The following is a 17,795-nucleotide window of genomic DNA, read 5'->3' as shown; positions in this document are numbered from 1 at the left end:
AGAGCACAAGCTTTGAATATTGTATCACTTGGTACAGGTGTTTTTTCTTTACTGTGGAAGACTTGGTTGCATCATGCTTTTTGACTGGAACCAATTCAGTAGAACAAAGGCTTGAAACATATTGATGTGTTTTGTTGAATGTCTGAGCTGTGAGACTTGTGGCACGCACACACATTGCCTTTTTGTGTGTTTTTCTTTGCAGTTAAGGAAACCTTGTGGCCGTGTGGACAAAAGTTTAGGCACCAACAGTCTAACTAAGGCACAGTGTAATTTAGCAAGTGGAACACTGTTATGACAAACTGTTGCGTCCCTCCATATCATTACTAGGAGTGGGCGCTCTTATAGACATTGATGTATAAAAACAAAGTGCAAAGTGCATTTGATAAAGTCACTCCTACTAAGTACAACACACCCCACCAGCAAAGAAACAAACGTTTTGGTAGGTGAAACTTATTTAATTGCTTTATCAGGGCGCTGATCTAAAAATGCAGGGATGTTCACTGAACATCTGTTTAACCGATACTAAGGCTATGAAGTTAGTTAACCACGATCAAAGTAGACAAACCCCCAGAGGCACCGGTGACATGCCTGGAGCATTGAAAACCCGACTGAAATAGTGAGTGAGAGGCCCTACTTGTATCCTAGTCCAAAAGCATGTTCTTGAACGGCTAATAGCCATATCAATCTTTCTAGCTCAGTGTATTCTTACCTGAGCATGTGAAGGAAATGTACGAGCAGAACCAGTACATTTAAATGCAAGATAATAAATCTAGATTGTAAAATACGTTTTAAGAATGAAAGAAGAAATCAATACAAAACATACCTTAAAAGTTGCCAATATTAAAGGCAGTCACAGTGAAATATAAGTACATAGTCCACATGGGAGCATACTCTCATAGGAGTACAGTGACCATGTCCAAATGTGACGCCTGTGTAAAACAAAATAATATGCAAACACATTGTGGTTGCTACTTGCACAACTGTGTACAACCTATAAAACAAAAATCATACAATACTAAGACCATAACTGAAGTTGTCCTCAGGTCCTCTCCTGCTACTGTGACCACCCCTCAGAGGGTGTGGCCCAGACCGTGTGAAGACATTTTTAACATATGAAGGAAGACACAAAATCCGGGAATAAATGGGCTAGTGAATTGGGTACCTCCGAATGGAGCAGTACATTCTTAACGCTGGACACAGCTGATAGCTCATAAAAAATTGATCTATGGAAGCCTTGAGGCAACATTTCTATAAAGCTGTTCATAAATTACTATGATATGACTATCAAATGGACACATCTGGTTTTTATTTGCATAATACAGAAATGAAGAGACTCGTGAAACAAGACCTACTGTCACATTTGTGGTGGACCATTCATTCCCGTTTCCAGAACAGTCCTGTCTTTTGAAAACAGGATTCAATCCAACAAGCATTTAGGTTATTACCAACACATCTGAATGGGAAGCACACACTTCCCTTTGTGTCACATCCTCTCTTTGCCAAATTAATATATCTGGCATCAGTGGTGCTGAAAATATTAGAAAGGCTGTTTGCAAATGAAACTGTCTGTAATCAGGATGGTGCTTGCTAATGAGTTTTTAAAAAGTAGTTTTGTTGGAAAGACAGAGTTGAAGGATGGCTCTGGCAAGATCACATTCAATCCTGTTGCAGATATCTCAACCTTATTTGGCTATTCCTTGCTTTACTTGCAAAATGTGAATTTCCATGAGAATATCAAGATAAGCGTGAGTCTTGGTCATCTGCAGGCGGCCTGTTTCTTGTTGGCAGGGCAGGTGGCGAGACAGTACAGAGCGCACGCTCTGTTCACCACATGACCTGGATTTGGACTGAGCTGTGAAAGGAAACTGAATTGCAGTTTGTATGTGCTTGAGTACTCGAACAAAACCGTTTACTGCCTCAATTTCATCTTATTTTGTCAATAGCCTTTTTTTCTTTCTTTTTGCTTCCTTTTTTGTATCTCTTTTTTCGATTACTCAAATTGTATATTTCCACCAATCTTCTACACCAGTGACAGCTTGAGTTCCATGTGATTTCCTATTGTTTTATTGCACCCTCCGACCAGATTTGTTGTCCAAAAACTTCTACTTTGAAAATGGACAGTGCATCTTTGATGCCGTTGAAACATGCAAGACTGTTAGTGCTAGTATAGCTCTACATTTATTCAATACTGTGTACACAAAGATTTAATTCCCCCCGCTCTGTGTCAATCCAATTGTGAAGTGTCCTTGGATGCAACACAAACAGCACACAAAACAACCCAGAACAGGATGTTTCTGGTTGACATCAGCATACTGAGGCAGGCTTCATGCACTGTCTCTCCTGAGCAGTGCAGTATGGTGACAGATATGACCATGATTCCCTGCTACCAGTGTGAAGGTTTTAGCAGCCCAGATGACGTGTGTCTCACATGTTCTAGTTAGGCACCAGTAAACTGTAGAAGGGTATTGATGACCGTTATCATAATTGTGAACAAATCATGGTTGACAAATTGACAAAGGTGCAAGCAAGGCGCTTTAGCAAATGTGAGAGAACTTCGTGGACTTTGACAGGGGGAACCTGAGATAACATTACAGTCAGGTAATAGGAGAGATAATGAAGGGAGTGTGTTGTACAAATATGCCGGAAATTGAGTTTTTCAACGTGTGATTCCTGCACCCTCCAGATAAGAAGCCATTGTGGCAGCACAATGATCAGTGGAGGTGACTGTGATAGGAAGTCATGTAATGGTGAGAATATGACGTATGTGGACCCTTACATGACAGTAGTGTGTGTGTGTGTGGTGGGGGAGATTCTAATGTGTTTTATCATTCGTAGAGAGTGTCTTTCATTATTATAAAGAAGACACTCATTGCAGCTAACCAATATGCACGTGTAGGCTGGAGAAGTGTTTGGAATGATAGGAGCCAAGAGTGTGAACACAAAGATGGCTGTCAAAGTTTTCACTTGCTGCTTCTCTTGGTGTGAGACTATTCAACTCTCTTGTCACCTGTGTGTGTCTGCCACCATCATTCCATAGCTATGTGTGAGAGGGGTGGATCTCTCCCAGGGACCAGCCCCCCCATAGAGTGTAATTGGCTTGTGATGTAAGCAGCAGCTTGAGCTGGTTATAAACAGATGGCGGATCATTTCAAATCCCACTTCTCGTGTTTTCTGACGGATATCAATGAGGGAACGGTCCCCAAACCTGCTCTGACCTTTGTCGATGGCGGTACATGTCATGTGAAAAATTGAGATCAGGCAAGTGACATTTTTCAAATCAGCGGAAGGGGAGTGGAGGGTCCTTATCAGGGCTGTCAATCACTGCCCTGCTCATTCCCACTGCCCTGTGCACACAAATCACACCGGCTCTTAAAAGCAAACACAAAACACACAAGCCTGCTATTTATCTGGTGAAGCAATGGATTGTTCATCCTTCAGTGACCGGAGGCAGTCATCGCAGTAAACTGCTGGTGTTTTTCTCCTCCCTCCCCCCCAACCCCCCCACCCACCCACCCCTGTACTCTCTTATTGACCGCTCCTCACAGAAAACGTGTCTATGGCTTAGATGTCGTGATGAGGGTCTGGCTAGCCACTGAATGTTGCTGGCAGCACACATTGATCCAGACACCAAATTGGGTCATTTTTTATCATGGGCTGTCATCAGTGTATAATTTGAAGGCATGGCTTGACGGGAGCATCGCGCCACTTCTTGTGTGTTTTTGTTTTTATAAAAATACAAACATCTTAACCACAAGCCCCCTGGGAGTAGAGTCCCCAGAGCTCCCCTGAGTTAATGCATGCCACCGTATGGAAAGGCTCCTCTGCCGCCTGTAATTTATCCTCCCTGCTGACGTAGCCAATGCTCCGGTAAGCTCAGCCTTTCCCTCAATGTTTGAACTCTAAAATGCTTGCCTCCTGCACGTTTTTACCCCACTTAATGCCTATGCTAATGTCCTTGGAGTGTTTCATTGCAATTCCACCCTCACCCTCATCAAATGTTTTCTCCTCCCAACATGGCGGCTGTCCTGTGTCCTAGTACACTGGTCATATTTGGGACCAATACAGCCGAATGGATCACAATGGCTAAGGCTTAAGAGTTTGTTTTAGAGTACAGTCATAGTAACTACTGAATAAGAGAAAACAAGTGATAACTCTGCTCACTCCGTGACCACAGTTTGTCTCTCCCCAAGATGATGTCTAGGAATAAAGCTATAAACATTGTTTTTGGCTTTTTTCAGTGCAGGCCACCTTCACATTCTACTTTCCCTTGTACTGTGCAAATCATGTTGTGTTTGTTTTTCCTTTATAATGTTATTCAAGCTCATCTCCACTAATTCTTGTCCTCAGGCCTCTAGGCATAAATTTAATCTCACTTCCAGGTCTTTGTTTTCAAAATAATTCTAATAGGTCTCAAGCATGACCTTTCTCGTTCATGTTGTGCATTTGCATTTTTCCCCCTCCCCTTGTTCGGCTCTGTGATACAGAGTTGCACTGTGTGATCCATATTCAAATATATTCAAATCAGCCACCGCATATTTGCATGTGAAATTGAGGACCAGAATGGGGATTTATAGCCAGGTCATCTGCATGCTGATCAGAGGTGAAGCCCAGCCTCCGTAGGCGTGTGGTGAAACGGTGGTGTGATGCTGCAAATCACTGGGAAACCTTTGAAAATACTCATGGAACGAGATAGTCCAAGTAGTCAACTGCCAGATGTTAGATTACATGTTACACCGTCTGTTTCAAAAATGATTATGATAATTGTCATTACGTCCTCTTTATGTTTTCCTTCTGTAAATGTATGAAGTGGGTTTGCTTATAGTCCTCACTGTTGTTGTTCATGTCACGGAAGTTCCCGGGAGTCAGGCCCCCACAGGATGAAGAATTATGGGGGCTGGTAACAACATAGCCGTCCTCTAGAGAGAGAAAAAAGCATCTCGGAGGTTCTTTATCAGCCCTCGTTCACGTGTTGTGGTGCTCTGGTGGGCCGGCGAGCTGAGGCCAGCTCCTGACTGAAAGCGGTGGGTTTTTTTTTCACCTGCTGAAGCGGAGGTAAGGAAGGACCACATCGATCGTCGCAGGGCCAAATTGAGCCCGTGTGGAGCAGCGGCCTCCTGCCACACAGAGCTTATCTTGCCGTCCGCTGGTTCTATCTTCAGGTGGCCTTTTCTGCGTGTGCCACACTGCCATTTTGACGTGTTAAGTCATAATAGGGAGCCACTGTTCTTCGTAGGGGCGGCCAATAAAACAGGAGACAGAGGGGATTACGGCTCATGCCAGGCCCATTATTGTCCCCTACCTGTGTCCGCTCCGTGTGAAGCCTTGTCTCCATTTTGATGGTTTCTTCCTGCCTTTCAACTCGCGGGGTCTTCAGAGCAGCATGTCAATGGTAGAGATGCTCTTTCGGGTGTAGTTTTAGGTCTCAGTACATGCATCGATGCAGTGTAAATTGTGTTTATTATGAATCACCCTGCTGCAGTAGTTGACTGGATGCCCCAATGTTTGGGAGTAAATAACTCTAGGCCTTCGAGGGCCATGCCTCAGTGCATTGTACTGTTACCTTCGAGGCAAAGGCCTAAGCCTATGCATTACAATATGATCCTCATTTACTTAGTACTACGTTCAGGGCAGACAGGGGCTTGGGACTAATGCTGCCAATCCTTTCGGCTATTAGTTATTATGGGAGGCTGATTTGCCGGGAGCTACAAACCCCCTCGAGTTATGGGTAATGAAATAGAAACAGACAGTGAGGCTGCTTGGGGCTTTGAGATTGGAGGAGACCAGACCTTCCCCCCATGGTTCCCTAGCTTCCTCTGCCATAAATGTCCCCCCCCTGATGTACCTGTATAACACCGGAGTTTGACTCCTCCTTTCTGTAGGTGATTCATTTCTCATGGTCCGTTATCTGTTTTCAGATGGTTGTGGGTTTCAGCTTGTCTTTCTTCTTCGGCACTTTGTTCTTCTTACAGGACTAAGTAGCGTCCAGACTGTTAGTCAAGATACTTATTTTTTTGCAGTTGTTTTGACTTTAGTGTTATTTATTTCCCTTAGGAATGATAGTATTAACTTAACAACTTGAGTGAAAAGTTTTATCTTTGACAATGTACACACATTTCAGAATATCTTGGTATTTTACAATGTTCCAAAGATGGGCCAAAGCTTCTTGTCACAGAACGATGTAGACTGTATACAGTATGTTATACATGTGTATGTTAAGATAAATATGACAAAGTAGATTCACAATATAGGCCTGCTTTGGAGCATCTGCAGCATCTAGAGTTTACAGTAAAAGAGAAACCTCCTTCTAGTATATTGGTTAAGTTTCACATAATTTTGTTTCATAATGACACCTTTTTACTGTGGAACAGGCCATAAACTGACAGACACGTTTTAGATTTAGCTGGGTTGAACTGTTTAAAGAGAAGGCGATAACACTGTACCACATTTTACAGTCGTTACCTCATCAGTGTCCCTCTGTGTCTCTGTCATGCCTCACTCACCACCGTGCCTGCTCCTCACGCTGGCTCCAACCATCGTCTATGAAGAAAAAGAAGAAAATCAGCCAACTAATTCATCTGCTTTCTAGAGAAAAACAGTCTCATTACGGCACTGATGAGTTTAAGGATTGCCTGAGGTGGAAAGTCTTCAGTTTATAGCTTGGTAATCTTCTGCTTTGGTCTGCCTGTGTGTCCCAGTCTCCCTTTGACGCAAAACAACGGTGGGGAGGCAATCCAACCCAATCAATACCTGGTGCCTCCCTGTTTAAACTGGCCATGACTGAACACTTATTTATACATGTGTTTGTGTGGAGATCCCATGTTTCATCACATTGTTTCGCACTGCGTTCCAAATGAAGACAGAGGTGGTGGTTGTGTGAATTGATCTGACCTTTTTTAGAGTGTAAGGGATATAAATCTCTCTGGATCGACTTTATTAGTGTGATACAGGGACACAGGGTATCCTAATTTAGGAAGTTACATGGGGGCCTCAGCACCAATACAAGCAGAAGGTCATGCGCCATGAGAACAATCCATTTTAATAGACACGAGAGTTGGCGGCATTGCAGGGAAGAGTGTGTCTATTGTTCTCCCCAGTGAATGTTTAAACACGCACACACACACACAAACACCTGACAGAGAGGAATTGATCCAGTGCAGTATAGTTCTTTTACGGGGTGTAACTATCACCGGGACAAAGTTTGGCAGGTAGTTTTAAAGCTTCTAGATCTAGTCATTAGTCTGTTGAGGATGGAGATGTATGACGTCAAAAAAATCCCTGATTAAACGGCCATGTTACTGTGTTCTATTACAAAACAAGCCCCTATGCTGAGCCGCTGAACTCAATTAGTTGGAAACATGTCCCACACTGTGCTAGTAATTAGAACCACACCGCTCACTTCAGCATCCTAGCCAGCACATCTCCTTCACTATCCATCATATATATATTTATATATATATATATATATATAAAAAAAAATTTATACAGTCCCTTTAAAAGCCTTGAAGTGGCAATGCTCGGTGAGCTTGTGTTTGGTGTTAGGCGTTAGAGAGGGTATTTACACGAAGGTAGTGGTTGTTGGGCTGTGAAGCAGCTTCCTGTTGATAAGTAGTTGTATTCACACGGTACAATAAAGACCCCTGGAGTGTCTGCCAGGCTGCAGTGTCAGGGTATATCCAGAGCCTGAGCATACCGTAATTACACATGAAAGTCCCTTGACTGCAGCTTGCATCCGGCCCTTCAGCGTTCTGGAGCCACTGTACAGAGACACCTCAGCTCCTCGCATCCCCTTCACACGCCAGCCTCGTCGCCTTTGTCCGACAACCATTTTACCAGACGCCTGCTCTGGAAGATATCCAAGCATGTCTCTACACTCGCTGCCCTCGACCCCCCCCCAAAGACACCTCTCTCCCGAAAGCATGCCTACTTGGCTTGTATAACAGCCAATCAAGGAAGGCCGGTTGCCTTTAGCTCGCCCAATGAATACATCATTTCCATCTCAAACCTGCCATTAATCAGGGGCAGCGGCTGCGGCAATCGGCAAAAGATTGAACCAGAGTTCACAGAGCAGCGTTTTTAAAAAACGTTCTGGGATACGGTTTGATAAGGCGGATGGGGAAATCAAACACAGTTAAAAATGTGGAGGAATGTGTGAACGCCGTGTGGCTGGTAGAAAGTTGACTGTTCCTTCAGCCTCACTGTGCCCTGCCCAGCTGTTTGGCTGAATTTTAATTTTGCATTTACAATACCTGTGGGGCAAACACCCTGTTGATAATTCTTATTAAATGTCTGCTGCCTGGGTGCTTTTGTTATTTTCTGTCCAGACTGCAGAGTAATGAGGGCTAGGCTGGAGCTGCATATGTAGGATGTCGCAGTCCAGTAATATAACATTTGCAGCAGGAGCAACAACCACCCACACTGAAGCCAATAGATCAAGAGTTTGTAGACAGAAGAGTCTGACCTAGGCCAGTAGGAGACATCTGATTCAGGATGATACGATAGAAAACGTAAGATCCAAGTATCTCCTCATGCATCAGTCATGTGGGCTGGACCCCAGCCTTCGGTCAATGACAAAAGCACATTCCATTCTTTTTTAGGTAACAAAAGTCTTTGTTACAAAAGCTCATTGATTACCAATGGAAAGTGTGTGTGTGTGTGTTTGTTTGTGTGTGTGTTTGTCTGTGTGTGTGTGTGTGAACAAAGCAGGAATATGTGCCACTGGAGTTTGCAGGTTCTGGATGATTAAATGTTATTAACAAAGTGTACTCCTTGAGCCAGCTGACGTTGTTCTATGTAAAGTGAATTATCTATTCACAAACAGTCTAAACAAGTGAAAGAGAGAAAGGGCTGATTCTTTTTCAAATAATAACCTGACAATTAGATGAACTGGATCGAGAGACTATGAACAACTCACTCTTGTTCCCCACGTTAACTTTACTTGTTGCTGTAGTGTGCAGCGTGAGTCACATTCCATTATCACGAGAAAGAAATTGCAAACAAGCATTACTTTCTCATCAAAAGTAGCTCTGTCGTTTGTTTAGCATTAGTGTCTCTGGCAGTGTTTCTGCAGGTAATTGAAAATGCTCCAGAAGAAATTGGAAAAGATAACACATTGCCCTCAAATGTATCTGTTGAATCAACTGATTGGCCATTATTTGTGTTGCAACGTGAGGAGTTTGTGGTGGCGTTAAAACTTGTGAACTCAACTTGTAGGGTGCCACTGTCTCAGCTGAATAAGGTTAGAGTCAATTAACTTTGAGAGGCTTTGTGTAAATATGCCCCTACATAGAGACATCCTCGGTGTGTCAGTTATCTTTCACAGAGGGAGCTGTTGAGCTAAGAATGGGGACAGGGAGAGAGTGCATGCCATAAGAGAAGTAAGAGAGAGAGCATTGAGGCAGCTGTGTGAGAGTCAGGGAGAGATAGAGAGAATGGGAATATAGAAAGACGGCGAGAGAGAGAGAGAGAGGCAAAGGGATACCAGCAAAGATATATACTAACGACTGTGTGATCGACAGTGTAATAGAGCAAAGGAGAAAGAGGGATAGAGAAAGCAGGCGATAAGGCAGTTATAAATGAAGTACCTCACTCACTGAACAACATACTGACCTTGGAGTGTTTTTGAGGGACAACCGTCAGCAGCTTTCAACTCTGCCAGAGAAAGTTCATGATTACATTTGTGTATATGTGGTAGGTAGCGAGTGGTAGGCTGCAGGTTACATTTTTTTAAATGTCCTGGTCAAGAAGTCAGGGTCATTTTTGCTGGGGGCTTAAAGTCCTGCAGGCTGTATGTCAGGCGCTGCATCTGGTGTGTTGTTTCTTGCAGAGAAATTGACGAGTCCCAGTCTTTTGATGAGGTGGTGAATGAGTGTGAAGACCATCAACCTCTCCAGGCTGCCAACACCTCCACAGGCCACCTCTATCTCAGGCCCGCTATGTAGCTTCCTCAGCGGGGTTTACTACTACTCCGCATTGCATGTTGAGAGCAAAGATTTGAGCTGTGGATTAATGACAACAGAGGACATGGCACGTGTTGCCATGTATCTGAACAGAGGCTGATGTGGAGCTGAAATGATTGATTACGTGCAAAGCAAACGATAACCCTAAAACAATTACAAGGACTGAATATAATGGATTCATGAAGACAGGCTGAATTAGTACAATGGCTCACTGAAAACATTGTGTTTTGATGTCAACACAGAACAATAAGGAAAAAGGATTGACCGTTTAAGACATGAACCAAAGACCACCTCAACTAAAGACATTGACTTTGGTATTCCGGAATGTGAGCTATTGATGAGATAATCATGGAACTCTGTCCTCTTACCGTAGGGAAGTCTGGAGCAATTGTGGGCAAAGGACAAAGGTGTGTTTACCTGAAAATGGCCCCAAGCTTGGCCATCTGTTCCTCCAATGTGTTTCAGGCTGTCTACAGGCCCACCCACCACCTGCACACACTCTCTCTCCTCAGACGCTCGATGGTCTCACACACATGCACACACACACAGCCACAGCCACAGCCCCATTGACCATAGCCAGAAGGGTCTTCTGGCTATGGTCAATCACCCCCCACCTCGTTCCAGTACTCCATGTGGTTGTTTTTTGTCTGTCCTTCCTGCCGTCTCTGTCATCCTCACTCTTAATGTGCTGTTTGTCTAACATCACAGACAGATCTCCCAGTATATCAAAGGAGAACATGCCTTCACAAAATGAAGTGACCATCTGCTTCAGGCGATACTTGAAGAGCAGCACAGTTTGTCAATTGGCACATTATCAAGGGCGTGTGTGTTCATGTGTGTGCGATTATGTGTGTTGGCGGTGTACATTTGTGTTCCTCTGGATACATGTGCCTCCTCATTCCAGATGGGCAGAGATCCATACAGCTTATATACACAGTGCCTCTGCATCTCCCCAGACTGGTTTCCACACGGTCCCAGGGAGTGTTCAACACCCGGGGTCACAGCCGAAACATTCCCATGCATCAGAATATTATGTAATTGACTCCATTTGGGATTTCTCTTGAGATCTGGCCAAGGCTGCGCTTCTGATGGTTGCCAAAAGCAATATCGTTTCACAGGCATAACTCGCATGGTGAATGTTCCTCTCTCTCTCCCCAATAATGGTGTAGCATGGTCTGGTTGTTACTCTCTGTCTCCGGCCTGCTAGCAGCTATGTGTCCATGATCTCCCCTTCAGTATGGTTCTTTCTTTCTTACACACTCCCTTGGGTGAGTAGTCCACATGTTGTCTCTCATTTTAAACGTCAATGGCCTGTATGGGAGGTTAGGAAAGAGAACTGACAGTGAACCATGGATTCAGTGGGTAGTGTTATAAATTGTACCCGGTATTTCACATAAAAGTTCCCTAGTTCTCAGTTCTACCCGCATGTCATTCAGGTTATTTCACAACAAAATTCCACACATATGTATCCATATGTGCATAAGCAATTAGACTTATTGTTGATTAACATGTCAGATGGTGATTAAGTCTTTGCTTGACTAATGGTAATTAGAATTGTTGGAATATGTTCGCAGTTGTCATTTACAGATTTACGAAAAATACGTATGTATTATTACTGGGGACTGGTGGGCAGCATATTCTAACGTTAAGGTTTGGTATGAAAATTTAATGTTGAAATTAATATAATGAAATCAGTAAATAAATCCTTAGTTATAACACTTTGTTAAATGGTGGATTGGAGCAACATTCAATTTAAAAGAGTAAGTGGAGCGTATGTAACAAGGATTTACCCTTTAGTTTCCATCCCATTAACACAGCATTTATGATCCATTGGAATTAAGCATGGTGGTCTGTAGTCTGGATTTACATCATGTCCCAGTTGAATTAATTGAATTGAGCTGCAAACGTATTATTTAATTATGTATCATTTTTTTGGAATACTAACATTCAATTTCTTAAAATTCTGTCATTTAATTGAGTAGTTGATTCACGGCTGGCTTCTAACGTAATGTAATTAAAAAAACCTGCCTGTGTGTAGAAACATTGAACACCAACATGAGAAAGTGAGGGCACACCGAAAGCAAATTGGCTAGGATGTTGTCCGGAGGCAATAAAGTGCTGTGAGCTTTTCTATCCCTGCCTTTTACTGTACATGTAAATGTGTTACCTCGGTTCAGTTGTTGAAGAACCCTTGTCTTTCAGCTTTGTGAGATTTCCAGGTAATCAGAAGGAACAATTTGACTGCTTTGTCACCGCAAACGTATTGCTTTTCACCCCCACCTCCACCACTACCACCACCACCGCCACCAACCGTAACCCGAGAAGCTTTGATTCCCACTGAAAGGAGGACATGTTGAGATGTGTTTATCCTTTTGTCTTTCACTCTGCAGCTGCATCATGTTGCTCCCACCTGCTCCCTCTCTTCATTTAATATTCACTTTCAGCTACCACCAGGTACAGGAAAAAACACTAAACATGTTTCTGCACAACTCAAAAAGCCCTGTCAAAGTTTGTTGTGTAGTTTATTGCATAGTTACCGAACAACCAAGCAGCCAGCCAATCATCTGCTTAGAATCATACGTGTGACGCAACCATCTGATTTGCCTGTTTACTTGTACAGTACTTTTCCACTGATCAATACTTAATCACAGTGTGATGAGAAGACTACAGTAGCTGAGTAAAGGTACCACAGTCCAAGTCACTGTTGGTCATGCATTGAAGGAAGTCGTTTGAAGGTTATATCACTCTTCTTTTTTTCTCTCTCTCTTTTACATTTGGTCTTGATTGTGTGCCTTGTAAAGCCCTGTTCTATACATGCAGAGGAATGAATATGTGAGACATCGAGATGATGTGGAGTTAATAAGCTGGGGCCGAGGTGAATTGTAGGGAGTCTTGAAAGGTCTTCACATACACGGTCTCTTGTGCTCAAAACTCATTTGAATTCTGATTGAGGGTCTGCTGTTAAGGTTACCCCATTCATGCACACACCCATGTGCACACACTCCCTCTCACACTCCACCTGATTTAATTTAATTGTGGGAGAATACAGTGCTCACTAAACTCTACCCTCGGGGTGCGCTAACATTTAGTCATTTAGCAGACACTCTTATCCAGAGTGACTTACAAACAAACTTTTGCTCATGGTTGTGGGTGTGCTTTGTGATGTTTGCTTGTCTGTCACTGCATTCTCTGTAATCTGTATGCCAGCAATACTTTGTCAGCTAAATACCATAAGTAGAGTTTCAATCACACAAACATGGCTTGATTATGCCCAAGTAGATGTGGAGTAAATGAAAAGGATCAATCACACTCTCAATTACACATGCAATTCTTCACACTTAGTCTTCTGTAATCGGAAGTTATCCTATCGTATTTGTGCTATACCCACCAACACACAAACACACACGCACTTTGCATTCATTAACAACCTTCTCCTGCACCGTTTTATGTTACATGTGCCTTTGTTTGCACAAGTGTACTGATTATTAAAAACTCGATCCAAGTCCGAGGCCGTGTTCAACATAAATCTCCATTTCCTTTGTAACCTTTGACGGCATCGCGAGAGCGCAGGATAAAAGATAGCTATTACTCGCTCATAAATCCAAATAGAAAATGGTCGCTCCAACAAATGGCTGAATATAATGCTGACATCTTCACATTAGAGCAGATGATTTGGTATTTTGTGTTGCACATCTTCTTGCTTTTATGACGACCGGGACCTTTTTTTCTCTGCAGTTTATCCTTGGAGGAAATGTGCGTAGGCTTAATGACACAGTTCTAGTCGGAGGAAATGACTCGTCCCTAGAGGGCCAGGAACAGGGTGCCCACCATGATGATGCATTAAATCGGAATGGTGTTGACCACAGACGGGTTTGTCTTATTGTGTAACTCAGTCAGTAATGCAAAACGAGGCACGCCTCTAAGTCCTCTGTCTCTCACACTCACTCTCTTTAATTTGCATCATGCATATCAAGCACATTTTAACCTCTCAATAGCAGCTGGAGAGAAATGAGTATGGAGTGGCATTGCACACGAAAGCATACATAATTTCAACAATAATTTGGACGTGATTTTCCTATTTCGCAGTTTCCAGTTACCTGGAAACAAACTGCACTTGTGCTGCTCAGAAACGGTAAAATGGAGAAGTTCTCTGAACAGCATTTAAACCCTCCAGCAGGTCTTGCTGACAGCAGTCATTAGGATAATTTGACATGTCCCAGAAATCCTTTTTTCAACGAAGGAGAAGATAGAAAAATGTGTTCCAGGCGCACAAGTTGTTTTTCTTCTACTGATCCAGAGGACATGTGCATTCAGAAGATACCAGTGTTGCTTCTGTCGTCCCCAGAAAACTGTTTTATTTTTGTGTTAATTTTACTAATGATATCCCAGAAGGATCCTGTACTCTATTCTGAAGAGGCTTCCTGTCGAGTCTACTGTTAGAGACGAATGGTGGTTGTAGTCATGTATATTTATTTCTAAAAAAGCGCCAACTGACCCGTTACAGCCCCCTTACTTTTAAAGTGACTTCAAAAGATGCATTTGCATAGTTTTGCAGAGGCCTTTGTTGTGTGCACAGCACTGTCTACCCGGCTACAGCTGATCTGATTGGCTTCCATCTCTTGCTAATGGGCTGTGAAACTGGTAGAAAGTTTCCTTATCACATTCAGTTCTGTTAAACATAAACCACTGCTTATTAGACTTTGTATTTTATATATTTTTGGGGAAGTTGGGGCTCAATGGGGGGATTGGAAGTTATAGCCTGTTGGTAATTAGTAGAGTACTGTGACACCTGCCTTCTAGAACAAGCTGTAGCTAGCACACACAGCTTAACTATCTTATCTCACATTCTGCTCTCCTTTTGAGGTTATGAACAAGTCTTTGGCTAGCCTCTTTCCCGGTCCCCTGTGTTTCAGTTTCCTGTCTACCTGAGTCCTCATCTGCTCCTCAGCCCACCTCTCTTATTAGCCAGCAGCACACCGCTGTCACTCTGGGGCCCTAGTCCCAGTGAGCCTCCCTGGGATCTGGAGGCATGATGAACACCTCTCAGGTGCGAAGCATCTGTGAAGATCTAATCCATCCTCCATCTCCAGCATCTGTCTGCCCTGCTCTCCTGCTCTTCATTTTTCCTCTGCCGCTTTCAGCACCATGCTCAGATCTCTCTGACAACGGCTGGTCTCTCTCTCTCTCTCTCTCTCTCTCTCTCTCTCTCTCTCTCTCTCTCTCTCTCTCTCTCTCTCTCTCTCTCTCTCTCTCTCTCTCTCTCTCTCTCTCTCTCCCCTCCCTCTCTCTCTCTCTCTCTCTCTCTCTCCCTCCCTTCCCCCCCCCTCTATCCCTCCCCCCGAGGCTATATCACAGCTGAGTGGCTGGTGCAACTGCAGGCCTGCCCGCACTGCTCGCCCCTCCTCCTCCTCCTCCTCCTCTGCCCGGTCCCCAGGATTGAGACCTGACCCCCAGCTTTGTGAACCCTGATGGAGGGCCAGTAAATCCCTAGTCACCGGATCCCCCCCAGCCACACCACTAATGACAGTGACCTCACCCCGAGAGTAGTGTTGTGCCGTGGCTAGATTGATTCGTGGCCGGGGCCTGTGTGTGTGTGTGAGTGTGTGTCACACATTCCCTGTGTACTTGTGTGTACTGTAAGTACTCAATCCCCATCTCTCTTTGCTGTCTGATTGTTCGAGAATGAGAGGGGCCTGAAATGTGAGCTGGATAGTGGCTGTAAAGCGAGGCTGGTGTGCCCCCATGTCACAGGGACTTCCCCTCTCTTAATGGCCTACACATGGTAGCTCAAGGGTGGTCATACATGACGGCACTATGCCCGTGACAGGCTCCTCATATCCCCTCTGGCTGCCTTCCCACGGCATTTGGCATGCAACAGATGCCCAAAGGTGATGGGTAGGCTTCATTCCTGAGTTCTGAGGTGTGCCATGGTGTTCATACAAACTCAAAGCACTTGCATATGAAGTGATTGACCGTCGCCACTGGCGGAGCTTTGAAACGGGGCTTTATTATAGGGGACATTGAGGCAGCAAACACGACGCGGTGCTCAAGAGGCCACGATAAATGAAATGTGGAGCTCGATTCGAAATGCTCATGCGAAGGTTTATCTGAATGACATCTGGAGCTTTGAACTAGCTGAGATTGAGTCATATTTATTGAAGAGGGATACTTTCAACACTCTCCACTTTGATCTTTCTTTCCTTTTTTCCACGCTGCGTGATCTTAAGAATATGGAAGCCCAATGCTCTGAAAGAGGAGGATGTATTGTTTATATCAGGACCAATTAATAAATGGATCTCTCTTGGTTTGAGGGGCATAGTCGTGCCACGGTCTGGGTGTTAGATATGGTGCTTCCTGACTGTGAGGCAGCAGGAATGATGTTCCAAATCTAACCGAGAAGTACCTTTGAGTTCCTTTTGGTCTTTTGTAACCCTCCTTTAATGTCTAATCATCTAATGTCATGTGAATGAACCTGCCAATACCTGAGCATAGGCATTATTCTCTCACTGAGACCTGTGCGTAGCTTGTGTGTATAGGTGTTTTTGTGTGGGGGTGCATACATTAAGCATGTGTATAGGGGTGCACTAATCTCTGTGTTTGGGGTGCAGGTGTATGGGGGTGTGCGTGTGTGTACTCCAGTGGGTGCATGCTTGTGTAAATGTGTTAGTGTGTGTGTGTGTGTGTGTCAATACCACCAAAGCCTGTACATCAGTCCTAACATGGCAGTTCTTCCGCACTCCTGTCCTGGCCTGATCCCCTAAGACTCTGGCAGCTCCTTTTAAGTGGGGACTTCAAAGAACTGAAGTGAATAGTGAGGGAGTGCAGTCCAGAGGAACTCTGTAAACAGTGATTACAGACTGATTAATGAGCTGGAGTCTCACATGCTCACCAGCTTTCTAGGCCACCCACTACAGTATGCTGGCCTGCTAGGACACGCTTTGGAGTGAAGCGTGCAGCCCACACTAGAGCAGAAACAGTTGTGGGAGAACTCGGAACTTGATATAGCTGGCTGATGTTATTATATAAATCATGTTTTAATATAGTAATGTTATGGTATCAATTCTTCTTATGTTTAAACATGTTTGTTGTGGTGATTGTTCCTCAGTGTCCGCTGAGATCCTGAAGAGCAGCTTGAGCACGATGGAGCGCCACATCCAGAGGCTCGAAAACGACATCCAGAACTTCCCCAAGACAGACGACCAGCAAGATAAGTTTGTGGAAAAGATGTCCATATCCTTTTCCAGTGCTTACCGCAGGTTTTCCTCCACTGATACCTGGTCTTTAGTGTATGGTTGGCCTAACTAGTCCGCCAGGTGTTGAACACCACAGGTAGGCATGTGTTTGTGTGCGTGCAGTATAGTAGATGGACTGTTTTGTGTTCTGTTTATGTTCCCCCAGACAGGACTGAGTAGTTGCAGGGCCGCCAGTGTGACTTTAGGGGCTGAAGGAATGGATATGTGAGATGTTGATGGGATCTCCTCCTCCTCTCGCCTCACGTCCCCATAGGGAGCTCAGCCCCAGAGCTATTTTTACTGCTCTCCACCACATCCCCCTCCCGTCCCCCTCCCCTCATATCTCCTCTCTCCCTCATCCCCCCTGGGGTCCTCTAATAGGGGCTCCCTCCACCCACGCTGATTTATCCCCCCGGCCCCCACCCCCACCCTCTGGTTTCATCTCCTGACCATCCACAGGCCCTTCTTCACACAACCATCTGCGGGCTATCTCTTCCCTGCTCCTCTATCGTTCCGATAACAGAGTGCTTTCACTTAAACTAAAGCGGCTCTGCTCTCAAATTTAATTAGCGATGCCTTAGCACATCCCTGACTCCATTTTGAGGAG

At 44.3% G+C, this 17,795-nt stretch overlaps 1 protein-coding gene across 1 annotated transcript in view; it reads left to right on the top strand.

The window, feature by feature from the left end:
- Positions 1-17,795, top strand: part of diaph2 (diaphanous-related formin 2) — a 360,351-nt gene that overhangs the window by 257,582 nt on the left and 84,974 nt on the right. Inside the window, exon 26 of the mRNA XM_067247259.1 lies at positions 17,062-17,186. Coding sequence (XP_067103360.1) covers positions 17,062-17,186 — 125 coding nt within the window. The remainder of the gene's footprint in view (positions 1-17,061; positions 17,187-17,795) is intronic.

The sequence above is a fragment of the Osmerus mordax genome, chromosome 12 (genome assembly GCF_038355195.1).
Source record: "Osmerus mordax isolate fOsmMor3 chromosome 12, fOsmMor3.pri, whole genome shotgun sequence".
Lineage (NCBI taxonomy): Eukaryota > Metazoa > Chordata > Actinopteri > Osmeriformes > Osmeridae > Osmerus > Osmerus mordax.
This window is presented reverse-complemented; position numbering and strand designations above follow the sequence as displayed.